The 18,730-nt window shown below is 45.2% G+C and overlaps 1 protein-coding gene across 2 annotated transcripts in view; it reads left to right on the forward strand.

Moving 5' to 3' along the window:
* The window catches only part of RXFP1 (relaxin family peptide receptor 1), a 51,044-nt gene that overhangs the window by 21,209 nt on the left and 11,105 nt on the right, over positions 1-18,730 (forward strand). The window contains exons 8-14 of one of the 2 annotated variants that reach the window (XM_053257638.1): positions 540-611; positions 5,081-5,155; positions 6,132-6,203; positions 6,423-6,494; positions 7,765-7,836; positions 17,564-17,635; positions 18,288-18,359. In XM_053257638.1, coding sequence (XP_053113613.1) covers positions 540-611; positions 5,081-5,155; positions 6,132-6,203; positions 6,423-6,494; positions 7,765-7,836; positions 17,564-17,635; positions 18,288-18,359 — 507 coding nt within the window. The remainder of the gene's footprint in view (positions 1-539; positions 612-5,080; positions 5,156-6,131; positions 6,204-6,422; positions 6,495-7,764; positions 7,837-17,563; positions 17,636-18,287; positions 18,360-18,730) is intronic. The other variant, XM_053257639.1, reaches the window with a different exon arrangement.

The raw sequence follows: 18,730 nt of genomic DNA on the forward strand, positions 1-18,730 counted from the left end.
TGATGATCTAGTACCTTTATTTTGAAATAAGAAGTTTCTGGGTCAGGAAGCTTTAATCATCAAGTCATTAATAAAGTCTTATGTGGTTTAACTTTTTTTAAAAAATCATAAGGCTTGTTCCAACATGTATTTTTTTACATGTGAGTGCTTTCAGAATAAAATGTTCTTTACGAACCTTCACACAACCACTTTCAGAAAAGTAACTGCTGTATGTGTCCACTGTTATCACACACTGTGATGGTCCTGCTAACCTCTTACCCAATGCTCAGTGTGGATTATCAGTCTGTACTTGCAGAGAAGTGCAGAAAGCTGATCTATCATTTAGCAGTCACATGAGTACCTCAGCTCATGAGGCACACTGGAGGTGGTTGTTCAATCAATACCACCCTTAGTTTTCTTTTTCTTCTAATGAATGGGTAAGCCTGATCATTTATATCACATTTATTAAAATGGATCTATCTTCCAAACTGTCTGCAATAGGTTGTTTCTAGATACAAATGTTTCCTGGCCTGTAATGCACTTTTTTTTTAAATTCACAGCATAATTAACGACAATAAGATCAAAAGCATTTCTCCACTAACCTTTTATGGGCTCAAATCACTTATTCTCCTGTAAGTATTGTCTTTAAAAAACACACATCTGAACTAAGTTATAAAAATGAACTATGTTACACTGCTGGTAACACTCTTGATTTGGTCTTTTGCTCAGATCAGGGTGGTGTTCCATGTGTGGAGACTCCTAGAGTGTCTCCATTGTCATGGACAGACCACCATCTGGTTAAGATTGGTCTCATGGCCACAGTCTATTAGGGATTGTCCGCCCAAGAAGGTTGTTGGATCCTATAGGATTCTAAGAGGCCTTGGAGGGCTTTAGGGTTGGTTCTGCTGGTAATTCTGTTGATGCCCTGGTGGAGACCTGGAATAGGAACTTTACCAGGGCAGTAGACACTATCATCCCTAAGCGCCTTCCCCGTTCTGCTTTGAAACGAGCTCCATGGCATACTGAAAAGCTACAGGAGCTGAAGCGGCAAGGGAGAAGGCTAGAGCATAAGTTAAGGAAGACTCAACTTGAATCCAGTAAGACACTGCACAAAGCCCATTTGAAGGCTTATTCTGTGGCAATACATGCAGCGAAGAAGTGATTCTATTCTACACATATTGAGTCCACAAGTTAGCATCCAGCGGAGTTGTTCAGAGTTGTGAGAGGCTTGACTCAGGTTCCCTATTCTCTGAACATTGTTCTGGATTTTTCATTATCCCACTGTGATGCTATTAACAACTTTTTTGTGGACAAACTCCAAGGTTTTGGCAAGGTCAACTGCAGAGGTGTCCAGTATCTCCTCTGGCTCAATTAGAATGGATCAGTTTCAATTTGTGACTCCTGAAGATGTGGACAAACTCCTTGGAGGTGTTTGGCCTACCACTTGTACTTTGGATCCATGCCCAATGTGGCTTATAACATCTAGCAGGTTGTTAGAGATGGCCTGGTTGACATCATAAATGCCTCACTGAGGGAGGGTAGGATGCCTCTAAGTTTGAAGGAGGCAATGTGATACCTTTGCTTAAGAAACCTGCCCTAGTGATGGATAATTATAGGCCAGTCTTCAACATCCCTTGGGTGGGCAATGTAATTGAGAAGGTTGTGGTTGATAACTCGAGGCAGTTTGGGATGATACTGATTATCTAGATCCATTTCAAACTGACTTTAGAGCAGGCTATGGGGTGAAGATGGCCTTGGTCGGCCCCATGGATGATCTCTACCAAGGAATGGACAGAGGAAGCATGACTCTGTTGATCCTTTTGGACCTTTCTGTGGCTTTTGATACTATTGACAAAGGTATCTTTTCTAATTGCTTGGTAGATTTGGGAATAGGTGGCACCACTTTGCAGTGGTTCTGTTCCTATCTCTCTGGTAGATTCCAGATGATGTTGCTCAGAGATAGTTGCTCTCTGAAACGAGAGCTATTGTATGGTATCCCTCAGGGCTCCACCCTGCCTCCAATGCTTTTTAACATCTACATGAAACCGCTGGGTGAGATCATCAGGAGATTTGGAGCAGGGGGTTATCAATATGCTGGTGACGCCCACATCTATTTCTCCTTGACGTCATCATCAGAAAATGGCATAGCCCCCCTAAATGCTTGCCTACAGGCAGTAATGATGAGGGATAATAAATTGAAGCTGAATCCAGTCAAGACAAAGGTACTTATAGTGAGAGGACATACTTCGAGGGATGTGATAGATCTTCCTGTTCTGAATGGGGTTGCACGCCCCGCACAAGAAAAGGTATGTAGCTTGGGAGTGCTTCTGGACCCAAGCCTAGATTTTTAGGCTGAGGCTATGGCCAGTAGTGCTTTCTATCAGCTTCGGTAGATATGACAGCTGTGTCTGTTCCTGGAGGATAATGATCTCAGAAGGGTGGTGCACTCTCTGGAAACCTCTAGGCTTGAGTACTGCAATGCGCTCTATGTGGAGCTGCCTTTGTATGTAGTTCGGAATCTTCAGTTGGTTCAAAATGCAGCAGCTAGACTGGTCTCCAGGGTGTCTCAGAGAGACCATTTTACGCCTGTTTTAAAGCAACTGCATTGGCTGCCAATAGGTTTCTGGACAAAATACAAAGTGCTGGTAATTACTTTTAAAGCCCTAAATAGCTTAGGACCAGGTTACCTGGGAGAGTACCTCCTTCTGCATGATCCCCATGGCACATTATCGAGAGATCTGACTCCACATACTTTCAGCTCATCTGTCTTGGAAGCGGGCCTTCTCTGTAGTCGCTCCTAGGCTGCGGAACGCACTCCCTATAGACATTTGTGGTTTAACATCTTTATCAGCCTTCAAAAGTGCCCTTAAGACACATTTTAAGACAGGATTTTAGTAATTTGAGTTTTACATTTTTAATTGCTGTTTAGGTTTTTTTAATTGCTGTAATTTCTGAATGTGTTAGATTTTTTAATTCTTGTTTTAATAGCTGGTTTTGTTTGTCTTTGTTTTTGTGAACTGCCTGGAACCTCTGGAGTCAGGCAGTATATAGATTAGTTAATCAAATCAAATCAAATCAAATCAATAAATATATAAATAAATTTGTCAGGTTGAATTTTAGCTAGCTCAGGTACTGAATTACATGGGACACGATTACAGCATAGGCTTTTCAAAAACTATGGGTTATATCCCAAGAAAGTGAATCATGACAAAGCATCACTGAAATCAAAGGGTTGGTTCAGATGATACTCCAACTGACCCTCTCATTCACATAGAGGTCTTCCCTCCCATCCTGGGCAATCAAGTGATGGGGGGGCACTGATGGTCCCCCCCACCCCGCATAAGGTGAACTGTCCCATTGTATTATTATTATTTATTATTATTATTTACATTTTATCTCCTGCTCTTCCTCCGAGGAGCCCAGAGCGGTGTACTACATACTTGAGTTTCTCTTTCACAACAACCCTGTGAAGTAGGTTAGGCTGAGAGAGAAGTGACTGGCCCAGAGTCACCCAGCTAGTTTCATGGCTGAATGGGGATTTGAACTCGGGTCTCCCCGGTCCTAGTCCAGCACTCTAGCCACTACACCACGCTGACTTATGCAGTAGTGGTTCATCCAACCCCCCTCCCATACATTTAGGCAATGGTAGGATGGCACACCTGATGCGGGAGGGGGGCTGCACACCCAACCTCCTCCCCCACAAAATTAGAATGGGCTGGTTGGAGTATCATCCAATCCAAAGAAATGAATTAGTCATGAGCTTTAGTTGCAGCAAACTAACATGTTTCAAGTTCAGACACTTGTACCTGATTTGGACACAATTTCTGGATTTCTTGCCAGTAAAGGTATGATCTCATTAACGAGATACTGATTTTCCCATTGTGTCCCACAACAATGCACAGATAATAAAGTACATTAAAACCTGGCTCTCAAACAGTACAGTACTATTTGTGTAGATTTAATGGCTGATATACTGCACAAGACCTCAGCCTAGTAATGCTGCATTCACACAATTTGCATAAGTTGTGCAAATCTAACACTCCTAGGCTGATGTACTCTTGTGCAATATGCCAGCTACTGATCACTATTGATTTATTTAAAATTCTGCTTTCCTGTTTTTCTGTCTCAGATATGTGATGTCCAAAGCCGCTAATCAGCAGTAAGGTTTCAAACAATAAGAATAAAATACAATACCAAAATCAGAGAGGAAAAAGTAAAAGTACAGAAATAAGAGCACAGATAAGCACAGTCCAGGAGAGAGAAAGCAGTTTGACTTCCAGCCCTGCTAAAAACCTGCTGAGAGATGAATGTTTTTAGCTGGGACAGATGGGGCCTGCCTGATCTCCTTAGATACAGCAGCATGGATTTAAGGATTCTGTCACCAGATTAAGCTGCTCTGAGTGAATTTACTCAAGATGAAGTGTAGCAATATGCCAATTCAAGTGGCATCCTGGTGCCCCCTGATTGTCCCTTTGGGATGAAAGTGTCGCATTGCTTTCTTCGCTTTGTGTACATTTTCTTCAGAGCAGGTGTGGCAGTATGCCACTTGGAACGGCACAATCCGTTTGCTTAGTCCACTGTTGTCATTATCTATTCCTGTGAAAAAGAAGAACATTGGTACCATGAGAAACAAGAAGTGTCAAACTATATTAAAATGGAAACAAATGTAAGATCGATGCTATGGTGTGTCTCACTGTCAGTGGACTTCTCTCTAAGCCCTGTACCCCAGACACAGAGTTTACTACCAGCCTGTCCACCCACTAGTCATCCCAGCAGATGTCACCACACAATTCCATCCACTATTCTTTATGCACGTGTGGGTCACAAAGGGCAAAGGAAGAAAGGCACTGCATTAGAACCAAGTGCATAAGGGTGAAACAGTACAGTCCTCATACAGAGATCAAGCCACTCACATATGGGACATTTTGGATTTGGAACCATCTTCATAAAAGAATTGCACTCACATGCCAAACCTATCACATGAGAGGTCATGATAATTTAATAAATAAGCTGGAAAATAAATCCTAAATGCTCTGTTGCAATGCAGCCATAAAAGGCAATCATGTTTTTGTTACCATAACCTATTTATTTGTCTTTCCAGTGTTCTAATGAATAATTCTCTTACTCATCTGCCTGATAAACATCTTTGTCAACATATGCCAAGGCTAAACTGGCTGTGAGTCTCCATTTTCCTTACAAGAGTTAAACTTCATATTTAAGTTGAATCAGAAGCGAATTATTTCTTGTTCACAATAGCTGACATCCACACTAATCATGATTAACTTGTCCCATTAATTTCAATGTGACTGCTTATGAGTAATTCAGTCTGGATGCCAGCCAATGGTACTTAGGAAGCTGCCCGGGGCAGAGCTATAATGTGGCGGATGGTTCAAAGCTTGGGCCATGCCCCTTTGCATGTGATGTCACGCACAATGGAGTCTCACTGGCATGCATGCAGTGGGCACCCCACAGAGCTACCAGGAAGCAGGGGCCACCCCCATTTCCCTGTCTCTGCCAGTGAAGCTGCCTTATTGGTCTATCTAGTCAGATTATTAGTCTATCTAGCTGACTGGCAGCAACTCTCCAAGGTTTCAGGCAGAGGTCTTTCCCAGCCGAACCTGGAGACACCAGGGAGTCAACCTGAGACCTTCTGCATGCAAACAAATGACCTACCTCTGAATGATGGTCCCACCCCCTAAGGGGAATATTTTACAGCATACAGTTCTTGCATGTAGTCATCCCTCCAAATGCAGACCAGGGCAGACCCAGCTTAGCAAAGAGAACAATTTGTGCTTGCTACCACTAGACCAGGTCTATGTGTGTTTGAAATTTCTTGAAAATAGAAAATTCTGGTTCTCTAGAAGAAAAGAAAATGAGAGGTTTAGCAGTTTTGTGTACACAAAGCAGTCTGAATTTTCCAATGACTGCCTCACTGACCACTGAAATTTAATTTCCCCCCTTTATTCTAGTGGCCCAATATCAATGAAATGTGGTTTCCCACTATGATAATCTTGACCAAAGATTGTCTTCTTCTGATGTTATCGTATTATATATTGTGCAAATCTTACTCTGTGCTTTAGGAAAGTATTATATGGACATCTGATATTAAGAACTAACTTTTTAATAAAAGTATATTTTCATCAATTCCCCAGAGACTTTGAAGGCAATCAGATCCATGATTTAAGAAATGGCAGTTTCATCACTTGTAGACATTTAACAGTCCTGTAAGTAAGAAGCACTGGAGTTGAGTCCAGAAGATTACATGGGAAGGGAATGCCATGTACCACCTAAGGAAAATATTCAATTTTACCATAATTCACTCTGTTGCTAGAAGTACACAGAATAGGGCATGACATAAGAATCTTAATGGGCTGGGGCGCTGGTGGGTATAAATGGGAGGGATTACTCCCCAAAATACACTAAAATGCTTTCTATCATTTCAGTGTTTTGAGAAGAAACAACATCAGCTCTCTAAAGGAAAATAGTTTCTCCACTCTTCAGAGATTAGTTGAACTGTAAGTAGATTTTTCGCCATGGTCATTAATCAGTTTTTACAACTATATCTTGTAAGCATATAGTTAATGCATTTGGAAGAAAGTCTGTTTTACTGCTGCAAGTGCTCGAGTCAAACTGGTTGTCACAAAAGACATCAAAGAGGGAATGAAGCTTCAGAATGTACAATATTATTGCCAGGATAGAATTACAAAGGAAAACTGATAAAGAACATTCAGTTGGAGAAGAATTGGAACAAGGACAAATGGATGGACATTATCAGTCTAAAAAAGTGCTATGTTCTCAATGGAAAATGCTATGTAAAGTGGTAAGACTGTGTAGAGTAGTAAGATTGTTATACCCACACAATATATTTTGAAATGAAATTGCCAAGATGGTTGTCTGCCAACATGTTTGCATGCTAATCAGAATTGGCAGCCTCATTAACACAGCCTCTAAGTCTAATCTTTGATCTCACAGGTTCCCATTTATTAACATTGCTGCTGCTTATGCCATTATTTTGCTGCTAACCTAGCCTTATCACTTAGTATCTGTAACCTGCTTTTACATTTTTCTGATTTGCCATCAGTCTTATACTTATCCATACCTTAAAGAATGTATGAGGTATATAACACTGATACCTATTACTGCAGACATATTCCTTGTGTTAACACCACCTTCTTGCATCCTGACCCCTGTACTTGTCCAACCATGCCCATAAGCATCATGGCTTCCTCCCTCATATAATGTTAACATTATGTGTGATCATCATTGCTCTCTTTTTATGTTGGCTTGTGCACTTTGATTGGTGTGCAGTATCTGGAATTTAATTGATTACTGGCTGACATCCTGACTAAATTTATTCAAGGAAGTCCCATTCAAATTAAAGGGCAAGTTTGCCATGCCACTGTTTTTATTGTATGTGGATTTGTTTATAGGGTGAAAGGTGGTTAATAAATCAACCCATCAATTGATAAAATACTTGTTAGGCATGTGCATTGTAGAAAAGGAAAGATCTCTTTCAAAAGATCAGCACCACTGCAATAAACATATGCCCTTGTAAGCATAAACAAATTTTTAAAGAATTGAATTTAAACAAGTGAACTATAATCTCTTTCTTCAACCGTTCTGATATAATTTATTATTTTCTGAGCTCTCTATTATTGTTTATAAGAGGCCAACTTTCCCCCTTTTTTCAGGAGAGAGACAGATTTGGGGAGGTCCTTAAGTTAGAAACTTGAATAGTAATATAAGCTATCTGTTAAGAACTAAATTTGGGGGATTTTTCCACAGGGACTTGGCTAGCAACAAGATTGAATCGTTTCCTGCATACGTATTTAAGGATCTGAAGGAACTTTCACAACTGTAAGATTTTGTAAAAATGATTATACTATTCATTTATTTTCTTTACATTTGTTTCTCTGTCTTAGAGGGAAAATATACCTTCTTAGAATGAAGTACATATAGTAACAAGCATGTGGTAACAAGCATGGCTAGTCCCCTTAGCTATGCAGGGTCCAACCTGGTTGCATATGAATGAGAGACTAGATGTGTGAGCACTGCAAGATATTCATTCCCCTTAGGGGATGGAGCCACTCTGGGAATTGCATCTAGGTTCCAAGTTCCCTCCCTGGCATCTCTAAGATAGGACAAGATTTTTTTTTTTAATAGGACAAGATTTTTTTATTGAACCAACAAACTACTAGGGATGTGCATTTCGTTTCGGGCACAGATCGTTCTGTGCCCGAAACAACGAATTTCGGGTGATTCGGAGCCGATCCGAATCACCCATGAGGACCTCCGAAATGTTCTGTGCCCGATCCGAATCACCCCGATTTCGTGAAAAAAAATTCGGGTGATTCAGACCTCCGTGGGCATGTCTGCAGCCTTCATTTTGTGGCTGCAGAATTGCCTTCTTCTTCCCCCTCCATTTTCATTCTGACAGCTCTTTGAATTTCCCGCCTTTTTTTCTCCATTGACTTCAATGCAAAAAATTTTTCCCATTCACCTCCATTGAAAATAGAAGTTCCTACCTGCAGAGGAAAATGACCAAATAAGGTTTGGATAGTAAATCACACCCTCCCATTGGCCAGGTACAGGTGGAGGTAGGGTCAAGGGTGGGGGTGATTTTTGGAGGGCTTTGCAGGAGGGTATTTAAGGGGCCACCAGTAGCCATTTTCTTCCTTTCTGCTGCCTTGCGTGGGAGAAGAGACACAAGAGAGAGATCTGCTGCCTTGCTTAGTAAGTCTTGCCTCCATTTTGATTTTGGATTTTTGTGGGTGCTGTTTTTCTACATTTACGCCAGTGCTCTGCCTTGTTGGTTGGTTTTCTGCTTTATTTAAGCAATTTTTAAAATAAAGAGAGAAGAGGGTGGAAATTTTTTTTAAAGAAACCTCTGCCTTGCAGAGGTTTCCCACTGCTCATTTTTAAATCCTTGTTGGGGCTAGAAGAGGGGGAGAATTTTTTTTTTTTTAAGGAAACCTCTTCCTTTCAGGGGCAAACCACTTTTCAATTTTTAATCCATTTTTGGATTAAAAGAGGGTGAGATTTTTTTTTAAAGAAACCTCTGCCTTGCAGAGGCAAACCCTCTGCTCATTTTTTAATCCTTGTTGGGGCTAGAAGAGGGGGAGAATTTTTTTAAGGAAAGGAAACCTCTTCCTTGCAGAGCAAACCTCTTCCCATTTTTTAAAATCCTTTTTTGTGAAGAGAAGAGGAGTAGATTTTAGATTTTTTTTAAAAAAAACATCTGACTGCCTGCAAGCATTGCCAGCCTGCAGCCCTTGGTGGGAAAGGAGGGGTTTTTTTCTCCTTTTGAATCCCCCCACCCTATCTTTTGCCAAACCACTTTTTTGGGCAATTTTTTTCTGCGGAGAGTCACTGCTGCCTGTCCCTGCCTGCCTGCCTGCCTGCCTGCCTGCCTGCCTGCCTGCACTCCAGGCCCGCCTGTGTGACCACCAGACCAGACCCTCAGAGGTGGATGCCAGAGACCCGGGGTTGGAGAAGCCTACACCTGAGTGAGATTGGCCCAGCCATTTATATTTTACACACGCACACAACACACAGACACACGCACGTCACACACGGCGTTCTAATCTGTAGTGTTCCGTTCCTTTAACTGTGCGTTTGGGGTTTATTAATTTTTCCCTGTTTTTAGGTTTTTGGGGTTTTCACTTTTCTCTATAAGTGTTCTGTGATAGTTGTAAGATTGGGTTTTAAATAAATAGTGTTTTAAATAAATAGGGTCTTAAAGTGTTGTGATAGTTGTAAGATTGGGTTTTAAATAAATAGTGTTTTAAATAAATAGGGTTTTAAATAACTAGGGTTTGTGTGTAGCCTTCCCCGGTAGCTAGCTATTAGGAGGAGGTTCAACTGTAGAGTAGCAGTAGACTGTAAGAGTGGCCTGGCCTAGTAGTGCTGCAACTTTATATTTCTGTTGCTGCTTTTGTGTATTTTGCAGAAATATTTTTTAAGGGCCTAGTCTGCCCACAGTTACTTTTCCATCTTGTTTGCCTGTGTAATTGACACAGAGATAATTTTTTGAAACATTTTTGTAACTGTGTGTTACTTTCAGACCACAGAGAGAGTAACTTTCCCCTGTGGTGGAGTGCGTTCGATACATTAGTAACAACAACACAAGTTACTTGCAACAAATAAATTCTCCTGTCCATCCATTCAAAGTGACCAACAGTCAGAGAAAGATAATATAACTAAACTTACTTTCACTTCTACTGACTAAGTGCACTGCACACTGTGTGCGCAAGGCTCCAGCCTTAAATAACTCCTCCTGCACCTGTGCACTGCACAGCAGCTGAGCTAGTATCTTAATTTTTAATTTTTATATTTTTTGTTGCACAGCCTGCTTCTGTTGTATCGCGCATCAAGTAACTCCCACTGTCTCCCAGTCCCTCTGTGACTGACTGACTGTGTCGTGTGATACACATTCATTGCACGGCAACTTCTGACTGGGATCTTGCAGCAACAGCATTTGTGCCAACAACAACAAGCCTTAAGCAAGGAGGCATTGTAAAGTCACCGGCACCGCAGCACATCCACTGTTTTTCTGGCCCTCTAGTATACCTGCTGCCCCCTGAGACAACTACCCCTTCTTCACATTTTGAAATTTTTAAAAAAGTTTTAAAAAGCAATGGTTGGGAGGACAGCAGGAAAAGGGAGGGCGCAAGTAAGTGGGAGGCTTGTCTTCCCTACAGCTGGTCGTGGCAGGGGGCGGCAAGAGGGGCCTACTCCCCAAGTCACCCCCGGCCCTGCTTCGGCGCGCAGGCTTGACTTCTTCTCGGGTCAGCCTGGCCCTATGCCAGGGCCTGTGGCCAGGCAGGATTTAGGGGGGGGGGCCTCCCAGATTGCCAGGGAAGAAGATCTTCCTGTGGCAGCTGAGGAGGTGGTGCTGGTGGAGGAGGTTGGCAGTCCAGCCAGATCCACCTTGCGGACCCCCCAAACGGTCACTATGGGGATTGGTGGGGGGCTCAGTCTGGCATCTGAGGGGGCTCAGGAGGAGGGAAGATCTTCTCCTGCCCCTGGGCCTTCCCATGCCAGCGCTGAGGGCATCGGTGGTGGTATGCCCGAGAAGGAACCAGCAAAAGTCCCACCAACAAAGCGACCTCGTGTCGCTGGGGAGTCTGGCAGTGTGGTCTGGGATCACTTTGAGCTTAGCCCTGGTGATCCCACCCATGCTGTGTGCACCCACTGCAAGGCACTGGTCAGCAGAGGCAGGGACCCTATGCACTTCACAACCTCGGGGCTGTGGTCGCACATGCGTCGGCGGCACCCAGGTGTGGAGACCTCTGCTGGCACTGGCAGTAGGCCTGGTGCCTCACCTGGTAGCAGAAGCAGTAGTAGTGACAGCAGCAGCAAGCGGCCAGCGGCTCCTGCCCACAGGCAGAAAAAGCTGACCGATCATCAGTGGGTGCAATCTCTTGGGAAGCGGTCTGATCGTCCAAAGCCTCATCTCGTGACTCGGGCCATTGGTGAGATGATCGCTCTTGATGACCAGCCGTTCTCCATTGTCGACAATGTCGGCTTCCGGCGTCTGCTCCAGCTGCTTTCTCTGGAGTACAAGATCCCCTCAAGGACCACTTTCAGCAGGAGGGTGGTCCCCTCCCTGTACCATGCATGCAGGGGGGCCGTGTTGGCCAAGCTGCGTGCAGCTGGGCCAAACACCAGTGTGCATTTCACTGCGGATATCTGGACTAGCTGCAGTGGGCTGCACACTGCCTTCATGTCCCTGACAGCCCATTGGTGGGGGCATGGGGGTGAGGGGACATCTGGCGCTGCTGGTGCTGTATCCAGCTCCTCCCATGCATGCACGCCTTCTTGGGCAGTGTTGCATGTGGAGGCGATGGACACAGACCACACTTCGGATGAGTTGGCTGCCGTCATGGAGCGGCAGGTGGGGGCGTGGCTGGCCGGGGAGCCAACCCTCCACCGGGGCTTCATGGTGACGGACAACGCAGCCAACATCACCAAGGCTGCTAGGCGGGTTTATGGTGTGAACATCGCTTGCGCTGCGCACACCTTGAACCTCGTAGTGAAGGGTGCGCTTGGCCTCAAGGAGGCGCCGAAGAAGGCCAAGGAGCACCAGCGTGTTCAGGGCTCTTCTAGTAGTTTAGGTCAGGATCCTGCTGCTCCCGTGGCCGCCCTGGTGGAGCGTTGCCGCCAGGTAGCGGGCCACTTCCACCGGAGTGAAAAGGCAAGGCGCCAGCTCAAAGCCAGACAGATCGAGCTGGGCCTGCCTGAACACCAAATCCCCCAGGATGTTCCTACCCGGTGGAACTCCACCTTTCTCTTGCTCCGGCGCATGCATGAGCAAGAGGGAGCACTCAACAGCCTGGGGACGCGTGGTTGCTTGGATCTGTGCAAGTCTCTCTATGATGACTGGCCGGTGATCCGCGAGCTGGTCTTAGTACTAGAGCCGTTCTATTCTGCTACGAACGACTTGTGTACTCCGACCGCCACGCTGAGCCTGGCTTTGACCACTGCTATTCTCCTGGAGAAGGCAATGAGCGATCTCCAGACCACTCTGACCACTGGGGTTGCGATTGCCCTGGCAGGTCGGTTGAGGACTGGGGTAGTTGAGCGGCTCAAGACACCATGGGCCGCATCTGCATGGCATGTCCTGGCATGCATTTGTGACCCAAGGATGAAGGGCAGCGCTGTGCCTCCTGGCGAGCTGCCCAGGTGGAGGGACCTCCTGGTTGAACACGTGAAGCGTGAAGAGGAAAGGAGGCTAGGGATAGGTGGTGCAGCAGACGACCAGGAGGAGGGGTCTTGGTCGCAGGCTGGCACTGTGCATCCCACCCCCAGCAGCAGCAGCAGCACTGCCACCACCCCCACTTCTTCCCAGTCCAGCGGCGTGGTTTCTCCGGCAGTGGGACCAGCAGAGCAGCCAGTGCGACCTCGAACCACCACCCGGTGGCTCAGGGGCTATGCTAGTCTCATGCCGGGGAGACGGGAGGAGCCTGTCCCTCGCCCCAGCCGTGTTGAGCAGACTGTTCTGCAGTACCTGGAGGAGGCGATGGAAGACGAGGAGAGTGAGCCGTTCCCCTTTTGGGCAACGCGTTGCAAAGTCTGGCCGGACTTGGCGTGCGTTGCTGTCCGGTTTCTCTCTTGCCCGCCAACCAGCGTCTCGAGCGAGAGGTTGTTCTCCATGGCCGGGGACGTGCTGACTCCTCTGCGCTCACGCCTGGATGCTGAGTTGGTCGAGCAGCTCGTCTTCTTGAAGGCCAACCTCCCCCTGCTGGGCTACCCCGAACTGGCCGTGGAGGGCGAGTGACTCGCGTCACCCCCCCCTATGCAGCGCCTCCCACGCCACGGCAGTTCATCCCGGCCAGAAGATGTGTCACAGTCCATCCCTCTAAGCCCACCCTGCCACTAAAACATGCCCCTTAGTGCTGCTGGCACATCCAGACACGCATGCATACACAGGCACCGCTGCACTGTCAGCCTGGGATGGTGGACTGCCAGGTGAGTGCTCCCAGCATGAGGGAGGGGTTACCACAGATGTGGCAGAGAGAGACTACAACTCCCATTTCCCACTGTCTCGATGGCTGGCCACCATCAAGACTAGGGACAATGGGAGCTGTAGTCGCTGTCTCTGCAGAAGAAATCTGTGGTGCCCCCCCCCCCCCGATGCTGGGAGCACCCACTTGCCCAGTGCTGAAGGCTGGGCCGTAGGGCAGTGCACTATCGATCCACAACCTCAGAGACAGGCTGCTGCGTGTGCATGTGGGGGGGGGGGCACAGTCAGGATTGGAAGGGAGGGACATCCCTGGGGGAGAGTAGTGGCTCTGTGCAATGGGCCTGTGCCTCCTGGCGAGGGGGGCACACACACTGTCACTGAGAGGGCTTGCTGCTAATTGCTAGCCTGCTTGCCTGCTAAAACTGTCATCATTGCTTCCTCCCATGAACAATAGCATTGAAGCTGAAATCTAAAAAAGTCTGTCTGCTGCGTTTCTCAATGTGATGTGCTGTTATTTCTGATTTTGGCTTGCTTGTCAGGTGATGTTCTTTACTTCTTTCTTAATCTTCATGCTCTCCTCTGTTCAAATCCAAATATGTGGTTTGCCTTGGTCTACTGAGCTATTAGGTTGTCGCCGCCGCCGCTGAGTGAGATGGTCTGCTCTGCTGCTGCCTGCTTTTTCTGGCTACAATGGGAGTAGTACTACTGCTGTGCCTGAAGCGGCACACACACACACATGCACCCCCTCTCCCCTCCCCTCCCCCCCAAAAGCTGTGTTGCCAATGATGAGCTTGATGCTGGTGCAGCCCTCACACAAATGTCTGTCTCATGCAGACAGAGAGAGCACACATTGCAACCTGAGGCGACACAGCCCTTTTCAGCCCTAACCCTCTTGCAGAGTGAGTGAGCAGCACACCCGCACAGTGCACACACACAGGGGAATAAAGGCATCTAGACTCCAAACTAGTGGTAATGTTGTATCATGTGATTGCACACAGTCTTTCTGCCCAGTATCTGCGGTATGCATTGGGATGCAATCCGAAAAAGCCTGCAAATTCTAGCTTGCTTTGTTGCAGAGACCTCTTCGTGGTGTGTGGTGTTGTTGTGTGATGTGGTGTGGTGTGGTGTGGCCGTGTGGGGCCTGGTAAAGGACAGGACAGGTGCAATTCACTGTGCCTGTGCATGTGTGTGGGGAGATGTATTATGTTTCCAAATGAAGATCGGGTCATGTTTGAGAGTTGATTGACAGCATTTTATTTGAAGATTGTGCTTGCCCATACATAGATGCGGCGATCTCATGCCACAGAGTCAGACAGAAAAAGAAATGTCCAGAGACACGTGCGTGCTGCCATTCTCTTCTTATCTGCCATCATCATCTGTTACTCTTCAAAGCTGTGTGGGCTAGGAGGGGGCAACAACAACATGCCAAGCCTTGCTGCTCCACTTGCGGAGTGTTGTTGTCTTGCGTGCATCCTCCACATGCTATGCGTGTTCCCTCCTGGCTGTGCCTGTCTGTTTACTGTAGTGGGCGAAAAAAGTTTGGATGAGGTGAGGTTCAGGGCAGGGCACTGTTGCTGGACTTGGAGTGGGATATGGGTCAGCAGAGTGGGGTGGGGCAGGGTGGTAGTGCCTAATGGGTGTAGGCTGCCACCCCAATTTCAGGGGGGTGGGACAAAGGGCTGATTTTTGGTGAATTTCTGAAGTTTTTGTGTCTTTGGGGCAGATGGGGGGCAGAAAGTGGATCTGCCCCAAAAGAGTGGGGTGGGGTGGTAGTGCCTAATGGGTGTAGGCTTCCACCCCAATTTCAGGGGGGTGGGACAGAGGGCTGATTTTTGGTGAATTTCTGAAGTTTTTGTGTCTTTGGGGCAGATGGGGGGGCAGAAAGTGGATCTGCCCCAAAAGAGTGGGGTGGGGTGGTAGTGACTAAAGGGTGTAGGCTGCCACCCCAATTTCAGGGGGGTGGGACAGAGGGCTGATTTTTTGTGAATTTCTGAAGTTTTTGTGTCTTTGGGGCAGATGGGGGGAAGAAAGTGGATCTGCCCCAAAAGAGTGGGGTGGGGTGGTAGTGCCTAATGGGTGTAGGCTGCCACCCCAATTTCAGGGGGATCGGACAAAGGGCTGATTTTTTGTGAATTTCTGAGGGTTTTCTTGGGTGCAGCAGAGTGCTAGATTGATTCATTCCCATACTCGTCATAGTAATAAAGGAGAGAGTGAGAGAAAGTGAGAGTGTTAGGGTCATTTAGAGTTGAGAGTACTATATGCTGCATGAATGAATGAATCAATCTAGCACTCTGCTGCACCCAAGAAAATCCTCAGAAATTCACAAAAAATCAGCCCTCTGTCCCACCCCCCTGAAATTGGGGTGGCAGCCTACACCCATTAGGCACTACCACCCCACCCCACTCTTTTGGGGCAGATCCACTTTCTGCCCCCCATCTGCCCCAAAGACACAAAAACTTCAGAAATTCACCAAAAATCAGCCCTCTGTCCCACCCCCCTGAAATTGGGGTGGAAGCCTACACCCATTAGGCACCACCACCCCACCCCAATCTTTTGGGGCAGATCCACTTTCTGCCCCCCCATCTGCCCCAAAGACACAAAAACTTCAGAAATTCACAAAAAATCAGCCCTTTGTCTCACCCCCCTGAAATTGGGGTGGCAGCCTACACCCATTAGGCACTACCACCCCACCCCACTCTTTTGGCTCCAGGGTTCTTTTTGCTGATCCAAATCAATTCGGATTCAGATTTGGATTAAATCCGAATCCGAAACGAATCGGGGGTGATTCGGGTCAGCAAAATTCGGGCACAGAACAGAACAAGGGTGATTCGGCTCGGGTCCCGAGCCGAATCACCGAAAACCCGAAATGCACACCCCTACAAACTACCAAAGCATACAGTAGATAGGGCTGAGAGAGACTCCTGCCCGCAGCCTTGGAGAAGCCGCTGCCAGTTGTAGATAATACTGAGCTAGATGGACCAATGGTCTGATTCAGTATATAGCAGCTTCCTATGTTCCTATCTGTACATGTACACATATTGTACATGCACTGATGAAAATAACATGTGAACAGAGCTAATGTGACTGTAATGTCACATTAATGTAATGTAATGTAATGTAATGTGTAATACAAGGTTATGCAGGGCTCTATACAGTGGGGAATCTTGCTTTTTCAGAGTTCCTGATTGCATGGAGCCGCCTAAGAATGTACACTTGTAGGCACATTGCAGTTGTGCATCTGAATGGGGGGGCTGTATGAGCCTGTTGCTCTCACTGCTTGTATGTGCAGAGGACTTCATTTTAACATGTAGATTGCTTTTATTACTCTCTGAAAAGGGCTGGAAATCTAATCAATCAGTCAATCAATCTCACTTCAGTCTTATGCAGAGATATACATACTACTTTGCCTTTGGAAACCTACTATTCTTTCATATTCACTTTCCCCACATTTAATATTGGAATAACAGTGCTGGCCTACCTTACTGGATTGTTATGAGGATTGCTGAGACAGTGCCTGACTTCCAGGCTAATTATGCTTCTGTGGAATAGCATTTTCCATTTTGTAAGTGTATAGGGGGTGATTTTTGGCAATGTTCCCTTCCCCCTGCAGCTGCCTGTGAGTCTTCAAGGGTTCCCCATCTCAGGGGTGTTTTTTTGGGTGGCATAGGTGGCTTCAGGGAGAAAGAGGAATGTCTAAAATCACCCTGTCTTCACTTACATAGTTTTTCTGTGCACACATTTTTAGTCTGGATGTCAACCGATGTTATGTAGATGCTCAGATATCACTAGGTCTTTGCTATTTTAAAAATGATGATGACATAAAGCAAAGAGAGGAAGGCACACCTTATTACCCTTTCTGTTTCTGAGGGAATACAGCTTTAATTCAGATTTTTATGCCAGCTCTGTTTATGAAATTTATTATGTTTTAGTTTAGGTTTAATGAATGTATTGAATTCATTAATTGATTTGAGACTTACTCAATGGCTTACTAAGACTGACCAATAAATATTAAAATATAATGTACCACACAGTTTCAAATCCATTGATTGTAACTAAGTCAGGTGGGTATCCAACACAAATACTTTTAAAAGTCATTTAAGTCATGTTTATGTTTTACAGGAATCTTTCATACAATCCAATCCAGAAAATACATGCAGATCAGTTCGACTATCTTATCAAACTCAACTCACTGTAAGTATATATAGGCCTTCTGATAAACTGTTGGTGTTTTACAGATAATTGTGGTGTGAAATGATCATTTATTTCTTGGAGTCTATAAAACATTTAGATGCATTTAGTATTTTGTCAGTTATTCTGTTGTGATATGTTGTTTTTTTAAAGGTTACGCAAGAGAACAAGATAATTCTGAGTTATGGATAAATTATGGAGTGTTAAGGTTTACTGAAGATACCAGAAATGCAATACAATTAATCAAGGAAAATCTACTAATGAAAATTATTTTCTTTTTCCAATACAGAATAATTTAAAACTATATAATAGAGATGACATGTTTATCTTTAGAGCATTTTAGAAAATGGAAAAATTATTAAACGGTCATATAAATGAATAAAGCCTTAAGTCTAAATTCTATAGGATTCTCAAGAAGCTCCCTAAGTGCCCTCTAAACAATTTAATCTGTATACCAAGTAAGTCAAAGAAATTAGATTTAAGTCATTTTGACATCTGACTTTAGTGTGAATTGGGCTCAAAGGCTAATGGTCACTATTCAGTAGATTTCACTTTGCCCTTATTTATGAAAGTGCATAAACTGTTCTGATAAAGACTATTCTAGTTTGTGTTGCTTTTTCAGCTAGTTTCACCCACTTTCCCCATATATTTATAGAAGCCTAGATGGCATTGAAATTACAAATATCCAAAGAAGAATGTTCATCCCACTTCGAAATCTCTCCCATATGTGAGTATCATATATAAATTGCTCTTTTATATGATGGCTGGATTTAAACATGTTCGACTCCCTTCCTTGTATCCTACAGATTTGCAATATGCAATGTTACTCTAACATTGTCCGTCTGCATTTGCCACTGGATCGTCTGGTGGCTACTCAGGGACGGGCCTTCTCCGTTGCTGCCCCGAAGCTTTGGAATGAGCTCCCTAGTGAAAGAAGAGCCTCCCCATCTCTGACAACTTTTAAAAAGTCTTTAAAGACGCATCTGTTCACCCAGGCTTTTAACTGATATTGTTTTGATTGTTTTAAGAATATTGTTTTAAATTTTTAAATTGTGTTTTAAATTTCTTGCTTCTAAATTATTTGTTTTTGTTTTTAAT

This window comes from Hemicordylus capensis, chromosome 5, assembly GCF_027244095.1.
Source record: "Hemicordylus capensis ecotype Gifberg chromosome 5, rHemCap1.1.pri, whole genome shotgun sequence".
Lineage (NCBI taxonomy): Eukaryota > Metazoa > Chordata > Lepidosauria > Squamata > Cordylidae > Hemicordylus > Hemicordylus capensis.